General features: G+C 49.7%; 1 protein-coding gene across 5 annotated transcripts in view; it reads left to right on the top strand.

Annotated features, from left to right (window-relative positions):
- Positions 1–20,101, top strand: part of gatad2ab (GATA zinc finger domain containing 2Ab) — a 40,954-nt gene extending 20,853 nt beyond the window's left edge. The window contains exons 2-11 of one of the 5 annotated variants that reach the window (XM_088907812.1): positions 3,056–3,308; positions 7,419–7,545; positions 9,058–9,192; positions 9,741–9,827; positions 10,144–10,275; positions 10,798–10,977; positions 11,879–12,161; positions 13,163–13,572; positions 15,149–15,380; positions 17,379–20,101. In XM_088907812.1, the coding sequence (XP_088763938.1) occupies positions 3,064–3,308; positions 7,419–7,545; positions 9,058–9,192; positions 9,741–9,827; positions 10,144–10,275; positions 10,798–10,977; positions 11,879–12,161; positions 13,163–13,572; positions 15,149–15,380; positions 17,379–17,512 (1,965 nt within the window). In that variant the 5' untranslated portion in view covers positions 3,056–3,063 and the 3' untranslated portion in view covers positions 17,513–20,101. Of the gene's footprint in view, positions 1–3,055; positions 3,309–7,418; positions 7,546–9,057; positions 9,193–9,740; positions 9,828–10,143; positions 10,276–10,797; positions 10,978–11,878; positions 12,162–13,162; positions 13,573–15,148; positions 15,786–17,378 lie in introns of those variants that run through there. The other 4 variants (XM_088907813.1, XM_088907814.1, XM_088907811.1 and 1 more) reach the window with 4 other exon arrangements.
- Positions 20,102–26,464: the final 6,363 nt, after the last annotated feature.

Genomic DNA, 26,464 nt, shown 5'->3' with positions numbered 1-26,464 from the left:
AGCTGAGAATGAATGAAGACTTAGACACACCGGCCCTCCAGGACCAGGATGGCCTACCTCTGTGCTAGATGGGACCTCCCTGGATCCCTGGAAAAAGAAGAGCTCCGTGTAAATGTTTTCAAATTCCCAGGATAAAGGCTTTCACTTTGCTGTTTGAGTTGCAAAGATGTGCAGCATGCCAGTACTTTCTGGAAAATTATGGAATGAATTTGGAAGGGTTGTGCATTTGAATTACATTTCGGGTGTTTTTTTTTTCATGCAGACAGCAGGTCATAAAGAAAAAAAAGTTATCAGATAACAACAATTATTACTAGCGTGTGTATAAAGGCTCTGATGACCTAAGTGTAGAGTCCTGTGTGTCTGCTCCCAACTTAAACTGGCTGTCTTACGCTGTGGTAGCTGGATGCAGCAACCTTTTTAAAAAAAATAAAACAAGCAGAGAAGTAGGATAGCACTTTGGTGTGTGTTTTTTTGTTGTTGTTGTGTGACACTTTTGTGCCACTCCGGAGCAGACGACAAATTAGGCCAGAGAACGGAGAGAAAACTGTCCCTTTAAAAGTGGCAGCAGTGGCTGAGTGATGCTGTCTCTCTCTCTCTCTCCCTGCCAGACTTGTGTTTTGGAATGCCGGTGGCGTCTCTCTTGCAGACAGGCGTTGCTGGGCTGTTTGTGCTGCCAGTCCGTCTCTCGGAGGGTTAAAACCTGCTTCAGCCTCTCTTGCCCGCCAGCCGGTTCAGACCGGTTCTCAGGAAAGGGCTTTGTGTCTCCCAGTGAATCCTGGGAAGGGTCATGTGGAGCCCCAGTGATGTCACAGGGGATGAGAAAGACCTTGAGTCAGCTTTCTTTATCAGATGAGAGATGAGTGTGTTTGTGCGCTGCCCGCTGTGTGTGTGTGTGTGATACAGGTATTTGAGGACAGTGGGGTGTGATCAACACTCCCCCCCCCCCAGGTGACTGCTCTATCCTTTATGCTATAACTAGACAAGGGGACAGGGCAGAAAAAGTTTGAGAAGTTTCCAGCCTTGAAGGGGTTAAAAATTTCTTTATCCCTTAAGAATTCGGCACTTCCTGTGCTGCGCAGCACTGTTCAGACGAGAGGCCTGCTCATCAGGAGGAGGACATAAAATTAGCTGTACAGCCATGAGGCTTGAACAGATCTACTGCCCCCCCCCCATCCTTCTGCCCCCCTAAACTCACAAGGGGGTTCACAGATCTGGTCCTCTACCGTGATGCAAGATCTCCCCCCACCCCCAACCCCCTCCTTCTTCCAGGCATGAGGGCTGGCGGCTTGGCAGTCCACTCATTTATCCTAGTAGCCCCCTCTTTTGCAAAATAAAAGGGGGGCATCTCTGCAACCTGTGCCTGTCAGGGGAGTGTTGATGCTCTTAAAGCCCGGGCCCAGCCGGCGCCGCCCTGCCGAACCCTCGCAGCGACGATGGCCGGATTATAATAATCATCTGGTCGCTGGCACCCAGGTGCGTTTGCGTGCCAGGTTGGGCCCTGCGGTTTTGGCTGGCGCGTGGCAGGCTGTTGTGTTGTTTTTCTGTGCTGTGAGCGCCCCCGGGAAAGTGGCTCCCTGCTCACTGTGCCGTGGGGTGTTTTCCCCCCCTCTTGCACTTCCTGAGAGAAGATCGGCTGGGGACCTGGGCTGACCTCTTGCTCGGGCGGTAGGCCCTTTTCATTTTTTCTTTCGCCCTCCTGCGCTACTGGCTTCTTGAGGGCCTCCTTGGTTCGCGTTCACACGCGTGTATTTTCCAAATGGCAGTTTTGTTCTCATTGCCAGGCGAAGAGAAACCTTCCCGTTACAAATACACAGTATAAGGAGCTCGTGTTGGCGTTGGGGACATCGGCGAGGCAGTTTGAAGTTTTTTTTTGACAGTCGCAGTCAACAGTACAACTCTCCCCCTGTTTTCCCAGCACCAGTGGCCAGTCCTTGTCCTCAAGGGCCATGAGCAGGTCTTCTCTGTCCAAACTACGTGGGTTAATGTGTAAAAAAACAGGTTTAAAACCATTTAAGCCTAAATTCTTCCTATGATCATTTTCCTAAGGTCTTAAGCTTCTCAAGGTTTAAACAGGTGTAGACAGTCTGCTTGCTTAAGACTCTGGGGCTGGTTTTAGGAACTATCCTAAGCAATTCGTAACTGATGTGTGAAATGTGGGTCTTTCTTTAAACTGGGGCGCTCGCTGTGCATGTGTTCAGTCAGGGGAAGGGAAATTTTCACTCGGGGCCTACTAGTACAGCTGGCCTCTCAAAGATGAAATCTGGGGGAACTGTAAGCAAAACCCAATGGCTGCACTCCAGAAGTCTCTCTCCTGGAGAGGGCCATGTTGGGCTCAAGTCACCTGCTTGTAATCTTCGGAGCACGGGCTCCTCCTCGGAGAACTGTGGTTCACCGGGCTGTCAGTGAATACGTGTGTGCAGCTGTGCACGTACCTAGGATGTGTAAATTCATACAGAGAACATTTCTGGACGTACAAGTTGACGGTCTGTGAGCAAATCTTAAGTCTCTGGATAAAGTTCTTAGCTGCACCTGGGCGCCAGAGTTCTGCGTCCCTGTTGTATCCAGGAAGGGATTGAAAGGGTTAACGCCGGCACAACTGAGTGATTGCACATCAGTGTCCAAGAAGGACTAGTCGATACACAGAACTTTGCATGTCGGAGGTGTGTCAAGGTTTCTGCCCTAGTGTAAAAGTTAAGTGTAACTTTTTAAAGTACTAATTTACTTTTTATTTATTTATGGATGTCTCGCTCCCAAATCCACACTTACGCAACATTTACACAGCTGGGTATTTTACTGGAGTGATCTGAGCGAGGCACTGTGCACAAGAGGAACGGTAGCAGTGTCTTGCCTGGGATTCGAACCTGCAGCCTCTCGGTTGTGCGTAGTGCACAGCCTTGGCCACTCCTCCACACTGCTGCCGTGGAAATTTCACTGCATCTTCTGTGGTGCACCAGATTGGTCTGCACGGATGTGAAATGAGAGGGCGGTGAGCGTTGTGCAGTTGATTTTCCCCAACTAACACCTCTGTCCGTCTGTCGGTCCTTCCGCCCGCCAGGTGCCACGATGTCGGAGGAGGCGGTGCGCCAGACGCGCAGTCAGAAGCGGGCGCTGGAGCGGGACGCCCTGCCCCCCGAGCTGGAGACCAAGAAGGTCAAGCTGGAGAAGGGGGAGCTGGTGAAGAGCGAGCCGGGGGCCGGGGCGGACGGGGGCAAGGTGCCGAGCCTCCTGAAGGCCGGAGAGGTCAAGGCCATCATCAAGGTGGAGGTGCAGACCGGGGACGAGCCGGTGGACATGAGCACGTCGAAGGGGTGAGCTTTGCCCGGGTCGCCGTCTCTCTGCCCTCCCTCTGCCATGGGCTTTGGTTGGGGGGGGTGCATCACCTTTTTTTTTGTGAGCACGGGCCGACTGTGCATGATGTTCAGCTGATCCCTGGTCGCTGTTCCCCAGGGGTCAGTGGTTTGGCCACTTCAGATGAACAAGGCCCGTTGCCCCGATACCCCCCTGTAGATACGAAGCGGGTTCCGTCCTGCCTTGGTCTTTGCCCGATATTAATTGGCTTGAACCCCCAAAAAGACAATACGGGCCCACTAATTGCTTTGAACCCAGAGGACCCCCCCTTCTTTGCAGAGGAGGGTCTGATCCCTTCACGTAAGGAGCAAACGTGTCCAGGGCAGCATGGCGTTCACAGCCAGGTGTTTTTTCCCTGCGATGCAGCGCTGGAAATCCTTCTTGAAACGCGTGCGGTGGACACTGAGGGGCTTTCAGGCAGGCGGTGGGGAAATTGAGGTCTTGGCGAGTGGAGGCTATGCCCGTCGGCAGGCAGCAGCCCGGCTCCGTGGCGCCCCCGATGCCAGTCTGGGGACGCACGCGTAGGCCCGAGAGAGCAAACTGTCCAACATTGATGCTTTGCTCCTCCGAGCAAGTTTTTTCCTTCATAGGTCGTCCAGTACAGGTCGTGTGAATAACCTTGCTGCAGGTTTTTCAAAGACCCAGAAACAGGGACAATACTGGTTATTAGAGCCAGTGTTTCTATTCTGGCTGTTCTCTCCTGGCTTATTATATCTTCATGCTGCGGCATCTCTCATTTGCCAGCCTAAGGCAACAAAACCAAAAGATTCAAAGGAGCACCAGGAATGGCAGAGGGCCGACCACAGAGGGAAAGACCGTCTTTATGAATGATGTGGCAGTCTGAGTAGAGACGTCATGTGTCCCCCTGTGTTCGTGTGGGGTTCCTCCCACAGTCTGGAAACGTCAGGGGAGACCTCTGGCCCTGGCGTGAGTGTGTGTCTGCCCTGCCCTGCACACAGGACAAGTGTGGGCTGGTGTTCTGTCCAGAGGGCGCCTCAGACAGCTCCAGCGAAGCATGGGGTTGGTCAGTGCGCTTGTGGGACTGCATGTTTGCCGAGGAAGCAGGCATTTGCCTTGAATACAAGCAGGTTATGAACCGCTGTGCACCTCCCCAACATGCCAGTGTGCAGCCAGCATACGGAGTTGTAAAGAGGCTAATGAAAGGCTTACAAAAGAGGCTTTGGCCCAAACAGAGTTGTATTATGAACACTGGAGGCCGTGTGCGGCTATATCAGGGGTGCAGAGAGGCAGAAGATTGCTAGCTTTCCCTCCACCCAAGCTCTTTATTACCTGATTGATCTCATCGTTTTTTTGAGGACAAGTTGAGGCCTTTCCTAGTTGATACAGTGTCGCACTGGTGAGCATTGCTGCCTCGCAGCGCTGGGGCCTTGGGTGCAATTCTGGACCTGGGGTGCTGTCTGTGTGGAGTTTGCATGTTCTCCCCGAGTTTGTGTGGGCTTCCTCCAGGTGCTCCGGCTTCCTCCCACAGTCCAGAGACGTGCTGGCAGGTTGATGTCTTTTTGATCAGGCGTGTACAAAACAGTCTCCCTCACTCCGTTTTTTACACGTGTGTTTCCACGCACATCACTAGATAGGTTTGTGATCTAGAAGTAGCCATATCTGTTAAGTAAGTCCTGAGAAGCCGCATGATGGAGTGTAAAGAAAGCTCTTGGGAAAGAAAGAGGGACTTTAGATCAGTCCTGGACAGCGTCAGGGACAGAAGTCCAAAGATTCCCTTCGCCATTGCTGGCAGGATGTAGTTTTTGATGCTTTAAATGATAAACGTCCCTCTGCAAGTGAGCTGATGCTCGGGTGCCTGGTGTACCTTTCTGTCGAGAAACTGTGCTGACAGCAGAGTGGGGCGAGACGAGTTTTTTTTAGGCCGGAGGGAATAGTTGAGCTGACAGGCCTGGAGAGAGTTGGCGGGGAAAAGCGTCGCGTTTGATTTTATTTATTTCTAGGGGTGAGAATAGGGGAGCTCTGGGTGGGGGGGCAGTGTGACTGACTGAGGCAGGGGCAGATCGCTGTGTGAGGCGCTGTGGGACTGTGGCGTTTGCCTGTGTCAAACTGCGCCCGGCAAAGTGAGTGGGCACTTCACACAGGAAGTTTTGTTTTCTGAGTTTCTCTCTCTCTTTCTCTTTCTGTCTCTCGTCTCGGGCTGCTTGGCCCCCTTTTCAACTTTTGGAGAAGGCAGCCCACGTCAAGCTAGCCTCTCCATTTTCCTCTACACCTGAACCCTGCCTCCCTTCACAAAATGAAGGCTATGTGTCACAAACCGGTTCCAGCCGGCCGTTGCCATGGTTTCCACATTGGAAGGAACAGTTAAGGGGGGGGGGGGGGTGCGTGTGTGTCACATGACTGTGGAGGGAAATGCCTGGGTCATGTGACCCTTTTGGTAGGGTGATTAATATACAGGAAGTGATTTGTTAGCTCTAAAGATACTGTCTGCAGTTACTTGAAGAAAATATATTTCTGATTAGAGTTACTCCTGTTCTCCTGTCCCTGCACTAACGCCACCCTTTGTCCACTATTTAACCCCAGGCCCTTATTTTAAACTCTCAACTTTTTCATGTTCATTTACACTCCCAGCCCGACAGCAAAGGGTAAATGCGAGAGTCCGGGCCAAGAAGAGCACCTTCTGTTTTCCTACAGCTAAATCATTTTCTTGGCCCCGACTGGTGACCCAGAAGATTTTTTGTTTTTTAAACCGATCTCGTTGTTTGTTTTATAAAAAAAATGGGAAAATACATGCTTCTGACGTTGCATCGCCATTTATCTTTTAAAGCGTGCTGGTATAAGTGAAAGTGAAGCATGGTTGTTATTTTGTTTTTGCTTTTGTCTGTGATGTTTTGCACTCTTGTGAAGCGATGGTGTTTCTGCGGTGTTCCCCCTGTGCAGGGTGGGGGGCGATCATGGTCCTCTTTTTGTGCCAGATAAGCGATCCTCTTGGATATGACCAGACACCCTGCAGAACGTGGGGGAAAATTGCAGATTCACAAGACTTGAGAGCAGCATGGAGTTTGAAGGGATAATAGATGTTCTTAATGGTGAAGTGGGGTGGGGGGGGGGAGTTCTGGGCTCAGCAGTGTGGAGGTATCATTGGCAATCACTGGGGTGGGGGGTTCTGGGGGGCTAGGGTACCTGGGTACCTGGGGTGGGATGTCTCTGGGAGTCGCCCTGCTCGACACCCAACTCCGGTGGTCACTCATTTTCCATGCAGGCAGGCGGGGAGGGGGGGGGACTGACCGTCTTCCTGATCTGGCTTGTCTGTCCCAGCTCTCCTCCTCCTCCTCCCTTCCTGCCCGGGGGCCTGTCCCCGCTTGCATGCTCTCCTTCCCGAGAGGGGCCGGGAGGCACGCTGCGGTCACCATAGCCATCGGCCCTGCCGTGTCACAGACCGCGCCTCTGGACAGGCCTTGTGCGTGCAGGGGGGGGGGGGAGCAGGGGGTGCTTGGCCACTTCCCCCCTCGCTCTTCGCAGCTCCCAGAGCTACGGGCGCTTCCTGGCAGCGACAGCTGGGCCTGTGATACCAGCACTCTTGTGTTTTTGGAGAACTATTGCCTCTGCGCTGGTGCACATGTGCTGTCCCTCCCCCCCTCTGTCCACCTTGCCAGACAGCCTGTATTGATCCGCGGTCAGAAGGCAGCGTGCTGATAACCCCACCACACTCTTGGCGGTTGACCAGTTGCACTCTTTGTGAAAAATGAGCGTGTGTTGCCCCCTTGTGGAGGTCCAGGGGAACTGCAGGAGCTCAGGCCTGACTGAGGCTGACTGGACCTGGAGAACAAGAAATACAACCTTTTACAGTAGGAAACCTGGCAGTAAAAGGGGAGTTTTATATGGTACTGAATCTTGATGGGTTTTTTGAGCTTTTCTCCATCACTTTTTTTTTGAAGATGTGGTTTCATTTTCTACAAAACTTTTTTTTTAAGATGTCACACACATGGTATGAACTTTCAAACACAGAGCTAGTTTCCAGTTAAATGCAAAATGTTAACCCAAAACCCTTTAAAGGTTTTTCTTGTGTTGGTTATATTGTTAGACATGGCTTTTTTTTGTTCTTTTGACAGTGACATTAAGAAAGAGAAGCGCCCTCCTTCTCCCGATATCATCGTGTTGTCGGACAACGAGCCTTCCAGTCCGCGCATGAACGGCCTGAGTAGGTGTTTGAAGGAGACCAACACGGAGGCCCTCATGGTAACTCTCGTTCTCACCCTGTTGAACTGTGCTGTGCTGCTTTCCTGCAACATCTGAAGCCGTGGTATTCTGCAGCAGAATTGCTCCATTGCCAGGAGCCGGGCCCTCTGTGTTTGAATTCCTTCCCCACGAGCACATTTTTAAAATAGTTTTTTAGATCATTTCACATAATGATTAAGAAACGTGTTGCAAATCTCCACTGCAGTGGATTAAATTTTCTAATTTTTGGAAGACTAGTCACAGTTTGTTTTTCTGCAACACCTGTACTAGTGCATGAAGGAAGCACGAGTTGGGAACAAGCTCCCTCAAAGTGCTTTACAGGTCATGGGGATCCCCTCCACCAGCACCAGTGTGTACCCCCGCCTGTATGATGCGCCAGTCCGCTCCCCACACACCAGCTCTCAGTGGGGAGGAGAGCAGATTGATGAAGCCAGTTCAGAGATGGGGATTATTGGGAGGCCATGATTGGTAAAGGTCAGGGGGAAATTTGGCCAGGACACCTACTCTTTTTGGAAAAACCCACGATTTTTAATAACCACAGAGAGTCAGGACCTTGGTTTTATGTTTCATCTGAAAGACAGTGCCTTTTTACAGTATAGTGATCCCATCACTATACTGGGGCATTAGGACCCACACTGACCACAGCACCCCCTACTGGTCCCTTTTCCAGCAGCAGTCTTGGCTTTCCCAGGAGGTCTCCCATCTAAGTACTGACCAAGCTCACACCTGCTGAGCTTCAGTGGGCTGCCAGCTGGGAGCTGCAGGGTGATATAGCTGCTGACATTGTTGTTGAAGCGGATACCCTGTCTACTTTCTAATAACATCAGGATGCGTAACTTGGCTAGCTTCTAACTACCAAAGGCTTGGTTGGGCATAATGGCCTCCTTTCGGTGGTAACTATTCTTAAGTCCTTCTTACTGAAGAAGTCTGTTTTATCGACACTTTTACTCACAGTTCTGGCTAGCAGCAATGGACGCAACATCACTTTTGTTTTTGCTAGTAATCTTATGATTATGATGCATCATTTTTGATTGAAGTATGTAGCAGGTGGGCGGCGGGGTAGTGTAATGGTCAGCACTGCTGCCTCACAGTGCTGGGGCTCCTGGGTTCAATCCTGGACCTGGGGTTCCGTCTGTGTGGAGTTTGCATGTTCTCCGTGTGTTTGCTCCTGGTGCGGTGGTTTCCTCCCACAGTCCAAGGACATGCTGGTGGGTTAATTGGCTCCTGGGGAAACCGTGTGTGCGTGACAGAGTGGTGTCCCGTCCAGCCTTGCGCCTGTTGCTTGCTGGGATAGGCTCCAGCTCCCCCACAACCCTGAACTGCATAAAGAGGTTAGAAAAGGATCTGCAGAGCACATTTATCCAGCGCGAGCTGTAACATTCACAGACTTTTACACAATACCAAACACAGCGTCGCTGCTGGAAACGGCATCCCGGACTGGTTCTTCTCTGGCAAATTTGTCTATTCCCGGGGCGCTGTCACAGCCTTTCCCTCCTCCCCCCCCCCCCGCAGAAGAGCAGCCCGGAGGAGCGGGAGCGCATCATCAAGCAGCTGAAGGAGGAGCTGCGGCTCGAGGAGGCCAAGCTGGTGCTGCTGAAGAAGCTGCGGCAGAGCCAGATCCAGAAGGAGACTTCCTCCACGCAAAAGGTACCTCCTCCACCTCCTCCTCCCCCTTCCACAGCTCCAGGCTGGAAGGCTTCCTGCTCAATTCCTTCGCAAATGTGCTGGAAGGACCTGCCCTTGCTCCGTCCCAGTTCTGAGGCGTTGAAATGAGGTCGTCACGCTCCGTGTACCAGTTGACAGAGCTGAGTAGACTGGTGCAATTCTGGATGACTTCCTCTCCCAAGATTTAATCAGCAGTGTCTTCAGTGGGCCCTTGAACCCGTTACCCCCTGGTCCTGTGTCTGTGACTAACTGACTTCTCTGTCACAGTTAACTGACTCCTTAGATGTTGGGTGATCATTTTTTTTTAAATTAATTTCTATGAAGGTGGTGTCTTGTAGTGCTCATTGTCTTTTGTAAAGCACCTTAGTTTTAGAGTGCAAACAAGAAGCAATTTTTTGTTCTTGCAATTAAAAAGTAAAAAAAAAAGTTAGGTTGTTTGTATACTGGTGTTCACAGTGCTTGCTAGTCATAGTAACTGGAGCATTGTAGCAGACTGTTCCAACTCCTTTCTCTCTCTGTCCCCCTCCTAGCCCACAGGCTCATCTGGTTCTGTGGCCACACCGCCCCCTCTGGTCAGGGGCAGCCAGAGTATCGCTGCAGGCAAGGGAGCTCTGCAGGTGAGAGCAGACGCAATTCTGCGCAGCGCCAACACTGCCGTACCCACGTCTGTAGTGCACTGCCAGCACTGTGCAACACACACCTGCACTTATGGCCCTTGGCTTGTGCAATAGTAGTATTTCCCTGAATGCACTTAGAGGTGCCCACACAAATGAAACTTAAAGCATAGGATGAGCATTAGTGCAAGCTGAATAATTACCACTACACTGCACAGCCAGCGTGTGTTACAGCAGCGCCACATCTCGCAAAATAACGTTTTCTGAAGGCGTTTGACGTGACGTTAAAAAGTCGGCATCCTCTCCCTGTCCCGTCCAGGTGTCCTCGGGCCGGAGTTCAGGCACGGTCATCCCCCCTCCGCTGGTGCGGGGCGGACAGCAGGTCTCCTCCAAGCTGGGCTCCCAGCAGAACGCACAGATCGTCATGCCTCCCCTGGTCAGGGGCGCCCAGGTCAGCACTGCCTCTGCGCCATCTGTGCGCTCGGTCAAACCCGTCTATGATCTCAGGCACTCGAGTGCTTGTTTCAGTAGTAGTCAAGGTTCTGTACAGCTCAGTCTGACAAGGGAAGTTACATGATCCTCATGCTTTTAAAGTGGTACCCATCATGTCTGATCCTGCAGAGCCACTGGGGGGGTTAGGCTTCTCTTTCTGCCAGGGCTCTTGAACGACTCGATTGAGTCGACTGTTGACTTCTTTGGTGTTAATGACCACAGTGCGCAAGTCTTTATGAATCAGACCCCTCTGACTGAAGCTTGCAGGATTGTCGCTCTCTGGGCCCCCGGAGTGGTTGTTGGGTGTTTTAAATTAATCTCGATTTGGCTCGTTACCGAATCAGCTGGGAGATTAATAATCTGCCCTGTGCCTTTCTTCTTTGTCTGTCTCTGTCCCGGCCTGGTCCTGTCCTCCCATCTGTTCCTCCTCCTCCCTGGCCTGCCTGTCCCACCACATCAGCCCATCTCTGTGTCTTCCCAGCAGATCCACAGCCTGCGGCAGCAGCAGCAGCAGCACTCGGGCTCGGGGCCTCCCCCCTTGCTCCTGGCGCCCCGGGCCTCCGTCCCCAACGTGCAGATCCAGGGCCAGAGGATCATCCAGCAGGGGCTGATCCGCGTGGCCAACGTGCCCAACACCAGCCTGCTGGTCAACATCCCGCAGGTGCGCCGGTGCCGGCCGCCCACGTGCTGCTCGTCTCCCCTTTAGCACAGTTGTCTGGGGGGGTAACACGGAGTCTTGCACACACAGAACATCTCGCCCCATCTGCAGTGCCTTATACACCCGCAGTATAAACATCAGACTCCTCGAAATCCATCAACATCGGGCACGAGGCTGAGCTGCTGGCCGATGTGTTTTTCCGTGGGATGGCTTTGTATTCGGACGTGGGTTCAAAAGCACGCGTTCACGGCGGCGGTTTCGCAGTGGGCCGATTGAGATGACCACGGTTCGGGGGGAGTGTGCTGGATCTGAATGGGTGGCAGGTCGTGGAGAGACGATGAGAGGGGTCGCTTACGACTGTGCAGCACTTGGAACGGCATTTGCAGATGCCCCCCCTTTGAGCTGGGCCCAGCGTGTCAATGCCTCTGGTTACAAGTGCGGCTGGGCCCAGCGTGTCAATGCCTCTGGTTACAAGTGCGGCTGGGCCCAGTGTGTCAATGCCTCTGGTTACAAGTGCGGCTGGGCCCAGCGTGTCAATGCCTCTGGTTACAAGTGCGGCTGGGCCCAGTGTGTCAATGCCTCTGGGAGCCCAGATGGTTTCTCAGTCAAGAAGCCCAAGTAACTAGAAGTTACAAATTCCACGATGGACATTAATCTGTCAAAGCGCTCAAACAAGTGACTTGCAGTTTGTTGAGCTGTTTGTTGTCAGCTGAATGCAAGAGAAGGGGGGGTGACTGAATGCAGCAGATGAGAGGGAGGTGACTTCATGCACCTTCTGCCGGGGGGCTTGGCAGACTAGCAAGGGTTTTCGCCCCGGTGTGCATTCAGTCTCAGCCCTTCAGAAGCCTTTTTTGAGAGAGTAACCTGCCCTCCTCACTCTCTCTCTCTCCCTCCCTGACCTCAGGCCTCCCCGACCAACTTGAAGAGCTCCTCAGTGACCTCGCAGGCGGCGCTGGCAGGGAGCGGCCTGTCCTCCGCGGTGAACGCCAACGACTCCCCGGCCAGCCGCCAGGCCGCCGCCAAGCTGGCGCTCCGCAAGCAGCTGGAGAAGACCCTGCTGGAGATCCCGCCCCCCAAGCCCCCCGCCCCCGAGCTCAACTTCCTGCCCTCGGCCGCCAACAACGAGTTCATCTACCTGGTGGGGCTGGAGGAGGTGGTGCAGAACCTGCTGGACACGCAGGGCAAGGGTGGGTGCAGGCCATCGCTGAGCCTGGGGAGGGCGTTGGCAGGGGGGCAGGTGGGAAGGTACCGTAAAGTGGGGAGGGGGGCAGGTGAGCAGGCACAGTACAGCAGGTAGGTGGGCAAGTGGGCAGGTACAGTAAAGTGGAGAGGTGGGCAGGTCAGCAGGTACAGTAAAGCGGGGAGGTGGGCAGGTGGGTAGGTGAGCAGGTATAGTAAAAAGCAGGGACTGTTTGCACATTGTGGCGCCATCTGAGAGAAAGTCCCGAGCAGGAGATTGAGATCCTTGTTATTTATACCCAGCAGCCATGTCACCCTGCAGCTCACCCGTGGCAGCCCACTGAAGCTCAGCAGGTGTGAGCCTGGCCAGTACCTGGATGGGAGACCTCCTGGGAAAAATTAAGATTGCTACTGGAAGGTGTTAGTGGGACCAGTAGGGGGCGCTCTGACCCTGCAGTCTGTGTGGGTCCTAATGCCCCAGTATAGTGATGGGAACACTATACTATAATGCTATACTGTAGACTATCCTGAGATATAAAACTGAGGACCTGACTCTCGGTGGTCATTAAAAATCCCAGGGACTTTCTTGAATTTTTCACATTTGGCCATTGACCTGGCCAAATTTCCCCCTGGCCTTTACCAGTCATGGCCTCCTAATAATCCCCATCTCTGAACTGGCTTCATCACTCTGCTCTCCTCCCCACTGAGAGCTGGTGTGTGGGGAGGGTACTGGTGCATCATCCAGGTGGGGCTGCACACTGGTGCTGGTGGAGGGGATCCCCCTGACCTGTAAAGCGCTCTGAGTGGAGGGTCCAGAGTGGAGAGTTATTATTCTCTAGTTTCTCCTCCTTGCCGTTGGAATGCGCCCCTCAGATGTTCGCCCTCCACCTGAGCCTCCAGACGTTAGTGGAGTGTCCAGGACAGCGCTATACGAGCACAAGCACAGCACGTTTTCTTATCCCCCCGTTGCACTCGGCTGACGAGCTTTCTTTTTGTCCTCCTCTTGCAGGGAAGCAGGGCGTGCCGATGGCGGTCGTGGCCCCGGTACTCAAGGACCCCTACACTTGCGCCCAGTGCAAGACAGACTTCACGTGCCGCTGGAGGCAGGAGAAGAGCGGCACCATCATGTGCGAGCACTGCATGACCTCCAACCAGAAGAAGGCGCTCAAGGCCGAGCACACGAACCGGCTGAAGGCGGCCTTCGTCAAGGCGCTGCAGCAGGAGCAGGAGATCGAGCAGCGGATCCTGCAGCAGCAGGCCGCCTCCGGCCCCGGCACGCCCTCCGCGGGCGCCGGCTCCGCTGCGAAGGGCGGCGAGCCGCAGGCGCTGGTGACCCAGCCGATGAAGCAGGCCCGGCCCGCCGCGCTGACTCACAGCCGGGGGGCGCCCATCTCGCGCCACCACTCCAGCATCAAACAGGTGCGCTGGGGGGGGGGGCGCTCGGCATCACGGGAAACACCGCCCGTGAAACCACAGCTACACATCATGGAAGCCGTTGGGGGAAAAAAATGCTAGTGTTGAAATTTTAGTGCAGTTTTTTGGGGATACCTGTCGGGGTTCGCTGCTGCTCTGGAGTTCCTGGCTGTGTCATTTGCGCTGGGACAGTGAAGATGCATCTATACGCCACTGGCAATGTTTTCCACATTCCATACTCATGACCCAAATGACCGAGATTTCCGAAGTAGCCAGGACCACCCACGGTCAGCTGTGCGATTTGGGGGATCATGCATCACGGATCCTTGGAATTCGAACATCACTCCTCTTAAGACAAAACATTGGCAAACCCACTTTTTTATCAATACTGGAACAAGTTAAAGTTTAGGCTGTAACTGGATCTCCATGTTCTGGAGCTGGGAGGTGCTGCCCTCAGAACAGTCTTTGGTTTCTGTCGCACGCGAGTGTCCAGTCATGGTTCTAGAGGGCCAGTGTGTCTGCAGGCAAGAGAGAGCGGTTTTCCAGGACCAGGATTGTCCATCCTTAATATAGCGCCTTTAATGGCACATCCTCTCAAGGCACTTTACAGATGCACAGTAAACTTTAGAACGCATAATGTTACTCCTCATTCCTGCCTGATGTTTTTATCCAAAGAGACATACGTTGGCACCCTAGCTGGGGTTTTTTTGGAACAAGTCAGGGGGAGTACCTTGCTCAAGGGTACAACCTGCGGCGATTCGAACCCGCAACCTTCCCTTTGCAATTCTAGACCCCTGACTGCTGCTCCACACTGCTTGCCCTTAATTAGCATTAATACCGTAAATGAAACCAAATTACCCATTTGTAAGGTAAGAAGGATTTGAACGACCAGATTTGAAAGTGCTGATTGACTTGCGACATCTGATGTGGGCTGGGAGATCGTTCTGCGGCTTCGGAGCAACAGACTCAGAGGCAGCATCTCCCAAAGAGCTCAAACAATATGTAGGTGTCCAGGGAGATAATAGTTCACCGATGTCATTGGGAGCCAGATGGTTCAGGCCCTTGAACAACCGTATTTTGAAATCCAGTGATAGCCAGTGCAGGGAAGCTAAAACTTGGGAGAGATGCTCGTGCCTCTATGCTTTTAGTTAAGGTACAGTGTTACACAAAGGGGAGCCACACGTGAAGACGCAACCCCCCAGGAGCCTGGTCGAAAACTGGTCGGCAATCCATCCGTTTTCCCAGCAAGCTACGGGCACAAAGTGGGGTACCCCCTGGACAGGACAGCAGTCTATCACAGGGTACACACACACACACACACACACACACACTTGCACCAGGAATAATTTCCCCAGAAGCCCATTAACCCCCCAGCATGTCTTTGCGCTGTGGGAGGAAACCGGAGCCCCCGGAGGAAACCCCCGCAAGCACAAGGAGAACCTGCAAGCCGAGGTCCTGCGAGGCAGCAGTGACGACCACTGCGCCGCCATGCCTCCTCCTCCTCCTCCGCAGGGGTCTGTTGTGGATTGTTGTCGTTGTTGTTGTTGTGGGTGTTGACGTGGGCTTGTGTTCTGCCGCGCAGAACCCCGGCCAGCTGTCCCGGAGCGTGCCGCAGGCAGGGACGCGGGGAGTGCTCCACACGTTCTCGCAGTCCTCGCAGCTCCAGAGCGCCGCCGCCGCCGCCGCCGCGCTGGTCACCAGGCCAGGTAAGCACGCCATGCGTCCCGGGAACAAAGCGAGCAGCAGCAGCAGCAGCGGCCGCAGCAGCAGCCCCGCAGCCAGTGCCTGGAGGAAGCAGAGCACCGTGAGCCCAGGTAGATCCCGCCCGCCCACTGCCGAAACACCGCGCCTCTCTCTCCCCCTCTCCCCTCCTTCCTCGCCTCACTGGGGACGGCCTGCCGTGTGCTTCACTTCAGGAGTCCCTGAAGGGGGGTTCCCCCCCCCCCATTTACCAATCTGGAAAAGAAACGCCCAATTTAAATCCAGGATTCGCCTCTAAATTCTGTAATAAATGCAATTACCTCGACGGTCTCAATGCCCCGTAGTTAAAGCGGACAAAAGCCCTCTAGCAGAATTACGCCGTATAATTCTGTTACGGGGTTTTGGATGAGCCGCTTTGGTTCTGATACCTGAAAGTGATCGCCGTTTAGGATGGTTAACTCTTCCACGCCGTTAAGGAAAATTGATTTTCCGATCAAAATTCCGATCAAGTCCCAAAATCTGAATGAATGCAGAAACATTGGGCCTGCCGTCCTCCCTGCATTGCCGGGATTCTCCAAACTCTTGCACCTGAAAACCTGATTTGTGTCAGGGACTGGGGGGTGGCAGGGCTGGCGGTTTTCCTGCCCAGTTTTAGCAATAAAAAAAAAAATTACATTTTTGGAGGGAATAAACGCTATTCGAAAATTCTTCTTTTGCCGATCAAATTTAAATGCTCCCTGTTCTGGATATACCGTAGATGAAAATACCAGTCTCTTGCGTTTGGGGAATTGCTTCCCAGTCTGACACAACCTCGGTTTCCTTTGAAAGAGTCCCTCCTCTCTCTCTCTCTGCTGGTGGTGGGTAGAACTTTTTTTTTGGAGGGGGTGGGGGGCACTACAATGTAGTACATCCGCATGAGAGTTTTTCCTCTCCTTCAAAAATAAAAACACTAAGTTTGCTGTTGGTGAAAGCCATCATCAGTGTAAAAGTCTGAGATCCTCTGGTATTATTTAAACTAATTTTGTGTGCTGCCCTCTGAAGTTGGGACTTCAGTATGTGCTGATTTCCTGTTATTGGTCATGTCGAGATATAGATACCTCTCAGCATTTCGCGCCGCTGGGAAACAAAACCGTCTAAATATCTTTCAGCACTGTGAAGTGGCAATAGCTGATTAAAATTTATTCCCATTACTCATAGCAACTGCTTGCTTTTAAACACTCCGTAATCTTGAAAGAAGTTCCTTTGAAGACAGACGGAAGATGAAGAGATAAGTTAAAATTTAAGTCTGCTGATTTTAATTAGGCAGACATCTGCATGTTCATTTAACTCAGCAGTGATCTTTTTGAAGGTTGCCATGGTGTGTTTAGCAGTATTTGTGCACTTTTGCTACAGTGGTTTCCCAACCCTATTCTGCTTGTTACTGCTGTGGGCAGTGTGTTTACCCATAGTGTGCTATAGTTCAGGCTCTTTGCTTTCAATGTTTATCTAACTAGCGAAGACTCCATTAAGTGAGAAGTATTCATTTCCCTTTGAAAACCCTTATGGCTTTTAAATATAATAAAATATAGTAGTTTTAAACATACTACTTGACATGCATCAGCCTTCTGTTGGTGCTTGTCTTGACATTTCATTTAACTGCTGCTTTTCACAACCAGAAAAACACGCTCTGGGGTGAACAGGCTCAGGGATTGCCGATCGATCCCACCTGTAAACTCTGCTTCCCTCAGGGGGTCGACGATGCTGAACGCGGGGCGTCTGAGCATCTGACACGTGGCATGACAGCGCAGGCCCTGCTTTGTAACGAGCAGAATCTGTGATTTTAACTGGGGAAACGGAACTGGCTTATGGTGTCGCAGGAGCGAGAATAAGCACTAAGCAAAGAGCTTCAGCTGTGGCGAACATCCCTCTGGGTGGGGGGGGGGACATTCTGCTGGTCCCAAGTAGTCAAGCTGAGATAGGAAGCTATAGGAAGAGGAAGAGTGAGAGCAAAAGTGCCAAGATATCATTGGAAAGTCACCATGGGGAGCCGTTTTGAAGATCATTTTCAGGAAGTAGTAACTACCTCAAGTAGGGAACAGTGTGACTCAGCTGCCCGTGTCTTTGATTTGCAGGGGTCACCATGGCCTACGTCAACCCCAGCCTCTCCATGCACAAGTCCTCCTCTGCAGTCGATCGCCAGCGCGAGTATCTCCTGGACATGATCCCCTCCCGCTCCATCTCCCAGACAGCGCAAACATGGAAATAATGCAACTGCTCCCGATACTCTTAATAATCGCTAATAATCACCAGAGTAATAAAATAATAAGGATAACCAATCGATAGTTCCTGAAATCCATCCATCCTGTGACCATCGCCCCAAGCAAGAGGAAGGAGTCTTCGCTCTTCGTCTCTCTCTTTTTCCCGTTCTTTTGTCACTTGCTTGCCTGTTGCTTCGGCCTCCCCAACCACAATGTGGCGAGAGAGAGCGGTACACCTTTTTGCTGGGGAACAGTGCGACTTCAGTGGAACACCGCTTCAGAAGAGAAAGGGGTAACGGAACTAGAACCAATCTCATCCATCGTCGAAAACAGCAGGACAGGACCTTCAGAATGGTCCTCAGTCCGTAGGCGCCAGCATTCGTCTTGCTGCCTTGGGTGGTGACCCCGTGGGTGACCTTTCCCACAATCCCACTGGTGTCGGCTGGTGGCACTGTGACATCGTGACACCCCTGAGATTCACAGACTGGACAGCAGGAGGGGGGAGGAGGGGGGGTTTCTCTGCTGGAGAAGCAGGAGGATGGATGTTAAACGATGGGGGAATGGCCTAGGGTTGTGATTGCTGGACTGCTTTGGTGGGATTTGCTTCAGGTTTGCAGAAAAAAGGGCCATCCCATGTCTGCGGACACGGGCTCTTATGTTAGGCTGACAAAACTTGAACAAAAGAGGAGCAGGCTTGGTTTTCAGATGTGGAAAACTGTGGCTGAATGTTTTGAGTTTGTCCATAAAGAATTAGTTGGCATTTCTTATCGGTCTTGTCTGGCATTTTTTTTTCTTTCCAAATTGGACTTCCACCTCATCTGAGAAGTAAACTTCTGTCCAGATTTAACTTTAAAAAGAAACTGGAGAGCTGTTCTAAACATCTGCTTAGATGTGTTTTGCCTCCATGACTCTGAACTGTTTCTATTTTTTTATTTTTAAGTTAAGCCGAGGAGAAGCAAGCGCTAAATTGAAGACAAAAGAGAACATAGTTAAAAAAATATTAGAACAAACCAATACAATTTAAACTTTTGAACAGGGGGAACTTTTAGAAACAGATGGGGTTGCTCTAATGTTATAATTTACCCCTTTGTTTCAGTGTTTTTTTTAGATTTGTTTTTGTAGCGTGCTTTTAACCAGCCAGTACAAAACAGGACAGAAGAAAATTGTGCGTTATGCAGACTTTTAGGCTATAATTTGTGTTTCCTAGGGGTTGTTTGTATTTTCCCTTAACATTTGAGATTTTCTTACATTTGTATTAAGGAACAGGTTACAGATTGACTGCCGGAGATCCGCGGGGAGTTTAGTCAGTCTGTGTATTTGGCACTGTTGTCAGCCCAAAGACTGGACAGCTTTCAGAATGTGTTTTTTTTTTTTTTCCATCCCCAGCAAAACAGGCCTTTCAGGTGAAATTGTGTTCCAACAGGAAGAAGGAAGGTGTATCCTGTTATTTTTTTCTTGCCTCAGAGACGTTTCACACGCCTGCATCAGTCGAGTGGAAAGAGTGGCCCTAGCGAACTGAGCAACGTGCACAGGTGTGACTTTTTTCTACAGGTATAGAACACAAGGAGATCAAGCCAAGCCACAGCTGCATAAGGGGCAGTGGGGCGCAGTGAACTCGTGCAGTTTTGGTTGGTTTTCTCTTAAAGGTGACGGGGGGGGGGCGGGGGGCGGGGGGACCTCTGTCCTGCAGAATCCAGTCTTAACGGAGGCTGAGGCGAGAGAGAAAAGATGTTTACGCTTGACCCTCTCAGTGAAGTGCAAAGAGTAAAAGCTGTACTCTTCATCAAGGGGGGGGGGGAAAAAGGCTTTAAAGTTGAAGTGCAAAGCAGAAGTGATCATTTCTGGGTGTTTTTGTTTGCTATTCCTTTTTCCTTTGAGCGAAATGTATTTTTTTTTCCCCCCAATTTGTTTTTACGCCCCATTTTCCTGTTCGCCTGTGGAAAAACCCGCTTGCGTTCCCCTTTCAGACATCGGGTCTTTCAGCCACGGGCATCGTGGTCGCGTTGCCCTCCGCAGAGTACCGTCACTGCAGAAGTGGCTCGTTGAAAGCAGGGGTTTCTAAGGGTCACCCCGAGTCCTGCTGTCCTGCAGAGGGGTCGCTTTCTTTAATCAAGAGGACACAAGCTCTTCGGTGTCCATACTCTCCACTCCGTTTCTTGTCCTGCACTGCTGTTGTAAATCCTGGATTAAAGGAAACGGGAAAGGGTTTTGGAAGATTGGGGATTATAGGACACTTTTTTTTTTTTTTGGCAGCCTTGGTGTTGGATCTTTTGGTTTTTGGTTGCCTGAATCGATTTCGGGTAGGAAATTGTTGAATCCTCCTTCATTATCATTATCCATTATTTAAGCCCTCTGCTTATATAGCAGTTAATCAGGAGATTCCCAGTCCCTTTAAAGGCTTTATTAAGCAGCACGGGCTGTGCCGCTCTGATGCTGCCTGCTACTGTCTGATAACTAACACCATTCCGTTTCAGTGGGGGGCAGGCACTTCTTCACTGTGTTGTGCTCCCCCTAGTGGACTGTACAAATATGTTCCGATATGTTTGGTTTATTTTTCTCTTCCACTATCAAGTAATAATAAAGCTAATTTTAAACCCTTTTCATTTTTTTTGTGTGAATAATATCAGTGTTTAGAATTATTATTTTTTTAAATATATGGTAGTGTAGATTTTTATATATATATATAATCTATATATATAAAATTATTCAGGTTGTTTTCTTTTTACATGGCTGTATTAAAGCAAAAACTAGAATTCTGACTTGATTTTTGTTTTGTGTATGGTGGTTTTTCTGGAATGGTTAACTTCATTCCTGCAGGGGGAGGTTTTTGGGTTTTTTTTTTCCTGTTTATGTAAAGGTTTGCTTTACAGGGGTGGAATGATGGGAAAAAATGGTCTTTTTAGTGCCTTGCACTAAAACCCTGGCGGTATAAAATTTATTTTTTGGGGGGGGGGGGATAATCCCAGCGTATGTCTAGGCCTCTTCTAGTAGCTTGTTCAGTTTAACACAGTTGCACACTGCAGGTTGTATTCAGAGCCTGGACTCAAACCGTGTTTCTGATCAACATGTTCTTGCTGTTTGTCGCAGGTTGTTTGTTTTGTGCGTCGAGTGTTTTCTAGGCAACGGAAGAATCCTAATGTCAGGGCCTGCTTATCTCCATTCCGGGTTTCCCCAATTTTATACACACTTTCAGGTTCTTAACTTCCCGTTAAAAGATCATTTCGAATACGGATGTCGTGAGTTTACTAAAGGAACTTTGCCTAAACCGTCTTGGAATTGCTGGGTTGTTTTTGTTGCGTTGTAGTGCCGTTAACCTGCGAGGGAACTTTTAACAGCCTGGCGAGATAACTAGAAGCAGTTTACTTATTTATTGTTGCATCATTTTATCCCAAAGAACTTGACATATAGGTGGGGGGATTGGCTATGCATGGTTGTCGTCCTCCGCGAGATACCACACTGTGTAGCAGATCAGGGGTGGGAGTGAAAACCAGCTCCACCGTCAGAGGGAGCCCAGAAGAGTGGAACTTAGCCAGGACACTGTCGTTAATACACTCCGTATAAAAACCTGTCATGTAATCTTCAGTGACCAAGTAGTTGGGATTATGAGATCTCTGATGGACTGCTGCACCTCCTGCATCTCTGGAGTCAAAAGGCTCCCTTATTCTGCGTTTCTTCTTTGTCAGTCATGTCTTGGATCAGTTCATCTTTATTCTCTAACAGCTGATGACATCCGCAACATTTTGTCCTTGACGGTGCACGGCAGTGCTGTACGATTCTTGAGGCCTTTAAATAGAAGCACAATTTTGCAATGTTACAGCTTTAATCTTAAGTACTGTAAAGACAAAGTGTTATTTGTCAGTGCAAGCAAGCTTAGGTACACCAGGTGTAGAAGGTGAATGCTTTAAATACTGTTGTGAAAGTTGTCAAGTATTTGAGCGTCTCTCAGCTCCATTTGAAATTTTCGGAAAACCATGCTTAGTCCCCTTTCTTCCTTCCTGCACGAGAAGAGATCCGGGCACAGAAATCCACGTTATAAATAGCAAGGGCTACTGGAAGAGCTGTCTAAGAAGATGGCTTGCAGTTCTAAGAATAGAAAATAAAAATGGCATCACAGTTTCTCCTGAAGGGCCCACCTAGAATCAAGTTGCAAGTTTTATGGAAAAAAATTAAGGACATAATTTGCAACTCACTGTGATTTGAAATGACACAGAAGTGACTACTTTAATTTCTCTGCTTAAAACACTGTCCAGCCTTTGCTGAAAGGACATTGCTAAGATGTTCGGGAGAAGTCTCAGCCTGTGTTATGCTGTCTTGAGGGTCCAGCTGTGGGGGAAATGCTGTACGCACTGATGATCCTCAGTTGATTCCTTGCGACTGCAGCTCATTGTAGCTGTCGTCAGGGTGTTAGTGAAATATTAAATCCCTGATGTCATTGTTCTTGACAGAAGTGCTGCGTTTCCAATCTCAAATCCCTGGCTGGGGCAAAGCTCAGAATGGCTTTCCGCCGAGATGGTCCATAGCACGATTTTCAGTTTTTTCCTTCCACGGTCGCAGTTGTTAAAGAGAAACGTAAATCTGTTCACGAAGATAAGGACGTGTCCTTCTTCACCTTCCTTGGTGACGTGAGGTCTGTTTGTACTTGGCAAAGGCCAGGGCTGTCTTGTACACGGGCCTGCGTCTTTCTGTTAAACGGGTCAGGGGAGGGGATGCTGCTGGAGACAGGGAAGCTTTTGACTGGCTTCTAAAAAAGACAGAATTGAGAGAGGATTGTGAATAGCTTTATACATGCATGTATATTAAAATATTCTGCCTAATTATCAGACCCTTGATTTTGCTGGTTATCTTATTCGGTTTGTCATTGCATCTGAAGTTAAAGGACGTTTGAGAATGATAAACATTGACAAACAGACGGTCAAATATATTTGACCAAACATATATTTAGAGCCTGAATTTGAGCCGTTTTGTTTTTAGACGTCCTCCTGGTTGCAGATTTTTCATTTCCTCCTCAGTTCGAGTTCAGGAGATGGGGTTGGGAAGTGTTCTGATGTTGAGTAGACCAACATGTCTGTGTTGTTCCTGAAAGCGTTTGTTAGATTTATGATTTAGCATCTGTGTAAAGGGCAGGCACCCCTTTGCTTCTTGCAGATTTGGAATTGCTCTACTCCCAATGCAGGAGTTGGTTACCAGAAACACTTTTTGACCTATTATTTTTCAATTCTCTTCATAAGGGAGAAGGATTAGGGAAAGGCATTTTATTAGATATTTAAATGCAAAAAATACTTTTTAAAAATTAATGACCTCAAGGAACCACTCTAGTGTTTTGTCTGCGTTCATGCAGAGTTATGCTGTATATTGCATTTTAGTGAGAAGATAAATAACTTGCATTGTTAGTTTTTTTTCTGTTCAATTTACAAACTTGTAAAACAAAGTCGTTTAACATCAAAGAAATTAAAGGTGTGACATTGATGTTACATCAGCGCAGGGTATGTTTTTTATTTTATTTTTTTTGTCACTCATATTTATTGTGACTCTAAATTTTTGATAAAAAAGCATTCCCACTTAAAACCGTGAATAGAAAACTAATGGAAAGCCAAGCTGTAATTGATACCTGTATTGTACTGTGAGGTAGGGGAGGGGAGGGGAAGGGTTAGGATATGAAAATAAAGGAAGAGAACAAAAAAGAACATCCTGGTCTCTTCTTACTTTATTCATCCAATTGAGGTTGGTTTGCATTATTACTGTTTTTAATGCCTGGTTGTTTTTGAGGTTCTGATCTGCACTCACTCACTCACTCACTCACTCACTCACTCACTCACTCACTCACTCACACACACTGTGTTTCATGTTAGAGGGAGGGTAGAGTCTGGACCAGCACCACAGCAGCTCAAGGGTCCAGAGCTGGAGAGTGAGAGACACCCCCTCTCCCCCCCCCCCCCCCCCCCCCCCCCCCCCACCAAACTGGAAGGGACACCCTTCACCCTTTTCCATGGACCCCACCCAGAAATGCTGGTCCCCCCTTATACAACTGGGGTGGTGTCTCCCTCAAAGGTACATCAGGAGTGTCTGCAATGGGCGCTCGAACCCATAACTGGTCATGAGTCCATAACCTTACCCACTAAACAGTACACCGCCCCCTAAAGATCTAGCAATCCTGTTGTACTCCTTAGATCAGCTCTGTGTCGAGGACAAGCAGGCCTGCTAGAGTCTAGCTCTCAGGTAACCCCTTTTTTCACTGCACTGTGACTTTGAGAGGTGCAGTCATTTATCCGTGAACTGAGTTTTTTTTAATCAAGGGATCGTGGAGGAATGATATAGAGAAGACTGTGAAAACTCTGGGAATTGTAGGACATTTAACAGAGTGAGTAGTTTGGACCCCAGCCCTTGGATTAAAGCTCTCCAAGTCACTTGTGCTTTCTTCCCGATGTCTGGGTCTCGAGGAATAAAGGCAGAATATTAAGTTGTGCCGTTACGGTCTATGTATCCAAAATGCATAAATGCAGTTTACAAGCCTAACATGAGGGATTATATTATAATGAAAATCTGCAGGAAACTTAGTTTCGGGAAATGCATTAAGAAAAAAATGGTTTTGCCATTAACTGCTAAGACAGAAAAGCTGACATCAAACCTTGCTTGCGCTTTTGTTATTTAGATTTCTGTCAAGAGTACACAGAGCTGTGGCTTTTAAACTTGTGAGTGATGTCAGGGGTCACCAGGCCCACCACACACCTGCTGCTCTTAGTTCCAGCCAGGTTTTTTTTAATAATGTGACTCATTTACAGTGTTTTGATTGTTTTCAGTTGTTAGAAGCACATTAGATGTTGCCTTTTAACCATTTCATATGTAACATAAAAGTCCTAGTGTTTGAGTAGAAATAAACTTGCAAACATTCTAATGAAGTGCCTCATTAGATTCAAGATTTCTTTATTTGCCAAATACAAGTGCATTGGAATACTTACTCTTTCAGCTGTACCCAGTACAGTACAGCTAATATAGCTGAAGCTATATTACTATTACTAGCGTCTATTGTCTAAATTTATTGTCCATGTCTGTTTGTCATTAGAGAAAAAAATGCACAAATGACAAACAGACATGGACAATAAATTTAGACAATAGACGCTATAATACAGCCAAGACAGGACATAGAGCAAACAGCGCAGTACCTTAAAGTGCAGGTGTGAATATGTGCAGGTGCTAATTTGAGCTGGTGTTAATTGAACTTAATTAGTTCAATTAAGTAATTAGGCTCAGCTGGAATGAAAACCAGTGGGGGGTGTGGACCTCTAGGATCAGGGCACTGATCCCCTGAGATGCCACTTGAGAGAAGTGGGAGTTGCAGTAAGATTCAGGTGTATTTTCATCATGTTATCGCTTAGACGGAGGTTCCCAGTGCAGCTGTGTTGCTGTGTCTCCAGGTTTTCAGGCCAGTGGGGCTCTGAATGACCTGAATTGGCTTCTTATTGCCTTAATGGGACCAAATTACCAACTTTTCCCAGATCTCAAGGAGCTGCTTTTTTAATAAGACCTGGGCACCCTGCAGACACACTGACCCCCCAGGACCAGGACTGGACACCCTGCAGACACGCTGACCCCCCAGGACCAGGACTGGACACCCTGCAGACACACTGACCCCCAGGACTGGGACTGGACACCCTGCAGACACACTGACCCCCCCAAGACCAGGACTGGACACACTGGGACCAGAACTGGACACAACTGACTTCAAGCGTTGTTGCAAAGCTGTTCATGAGTCATTAAGTCATCTTCCAGTGATTCAGAACTGATAAAGGGTTTGTAAAAAGAATTAATATTAGTCTGCTAGCCATAATATAATTTTTATATTCATAAACATTGTAATTTCTCGGTTGGAATCAAACAGCCTCACTGTTGATAGCTGACATTTTGCTTTAACAGATGTCCAAATGAGTTACTCTGACAAAGGGAAAAAAATCTGCGTTTCGACCGTCCAAGTACTTCTCTTGTATATTTTCAAATGTATGACTGGTTTTGTTAGAGGTAAAAAACGCACAGTATACATTATTCATTCTGCCAACCAGATAACGCAGCTGGGTAATTAAAAAGTAAACAGCAGACCTATGCTTCGTGCTCTCGTCCAGTTTCGGTTGTAGGGTTTAGAAAATTGCTCCATCTTTTCTGCGCGGTGCCAAGAAGATGGTCAAAACGCTGTCGATCTCCTTCTCCTGGACAGAACTGGGTCAGAAACGGCGGGGGGTTGGTTCGGGAAAAGCTGTGTCGATCTCCTTCTCCTGGACAGAACTGGGTCAGAAACGGCGGGGGGTTGGTTCGGGGAAAGTTGTTGGCGACTTTCCTTTGCGTGCGGGACCTCTTCCTCTCCTTGCCCGGCAGAGGGCGCTGCGGGCCCTTCCCTGGCCGGCGCGTCCCGTGTCTTGGGGCTGAGTAGCGCCCCGGTGTAGCGCGCCAGCTTGGAGAGGTAAGCGCAGGACTGCTGTTCGTGGCTCTTCATCGCGGAGTCTCTGGCCGACTCGATGGTCTGGACTCTCAGCTCGCAGTCCGCCCTCTCCCGCCTGTTGGCGTGGTGAGCGTGTTTTTGACTCAGGCTGAGGCTCACCCGTCTCTCGCTGTGAGCCATTCCTGCCGGCCTGCTTGCCCTTTTCGTTCCACGGGAAAATATCCGACGAGCACCGACGAGGAAATTGAGCTCCAATTAAAAGTGGAAATCTATCTCCCTCCCTTCGTCACTGTAGCATTAAAGGTCTACTTTTATAAATGGGGTTATTATTTCGCTCCTATGCAGTCCTCTGTCTTCCAAGTAGAGCAGACAAGTTGTGCATCCTGCTGCTAGCGAACGCACTGTCTTAGTGTTTTGTTACCATATGAGCGATTAGGATTATCGGTTACACTGCTCGCGTGTGAGTGCGGAGGTATTATCACGTCGAATCGGGCTCTCCTGATTAACAGGTATGGGCTTGAGCGCCTTTACC

Source organism: Atractosteus spatula, chromosome 28 (genome assembly GCF_055471065.1).
Source record: "Atractosteus spatula isolate fAtrSpa1 chromosome 28, fAtrSpa1.hap1, whole genome shotgun sequence".
Lineage (NCBI taxonomy): Eukaryota > Metazoa > Chordata > Actinopteri > Semionotiformes > Lepisosteidae > Atractosteus > Atractosteus spatula.
The sequence above is the reverse complement of the archived record's forward strand: the minus strand, read 5'-3'. Positions and strand labels throughout refer to the sequence as shown.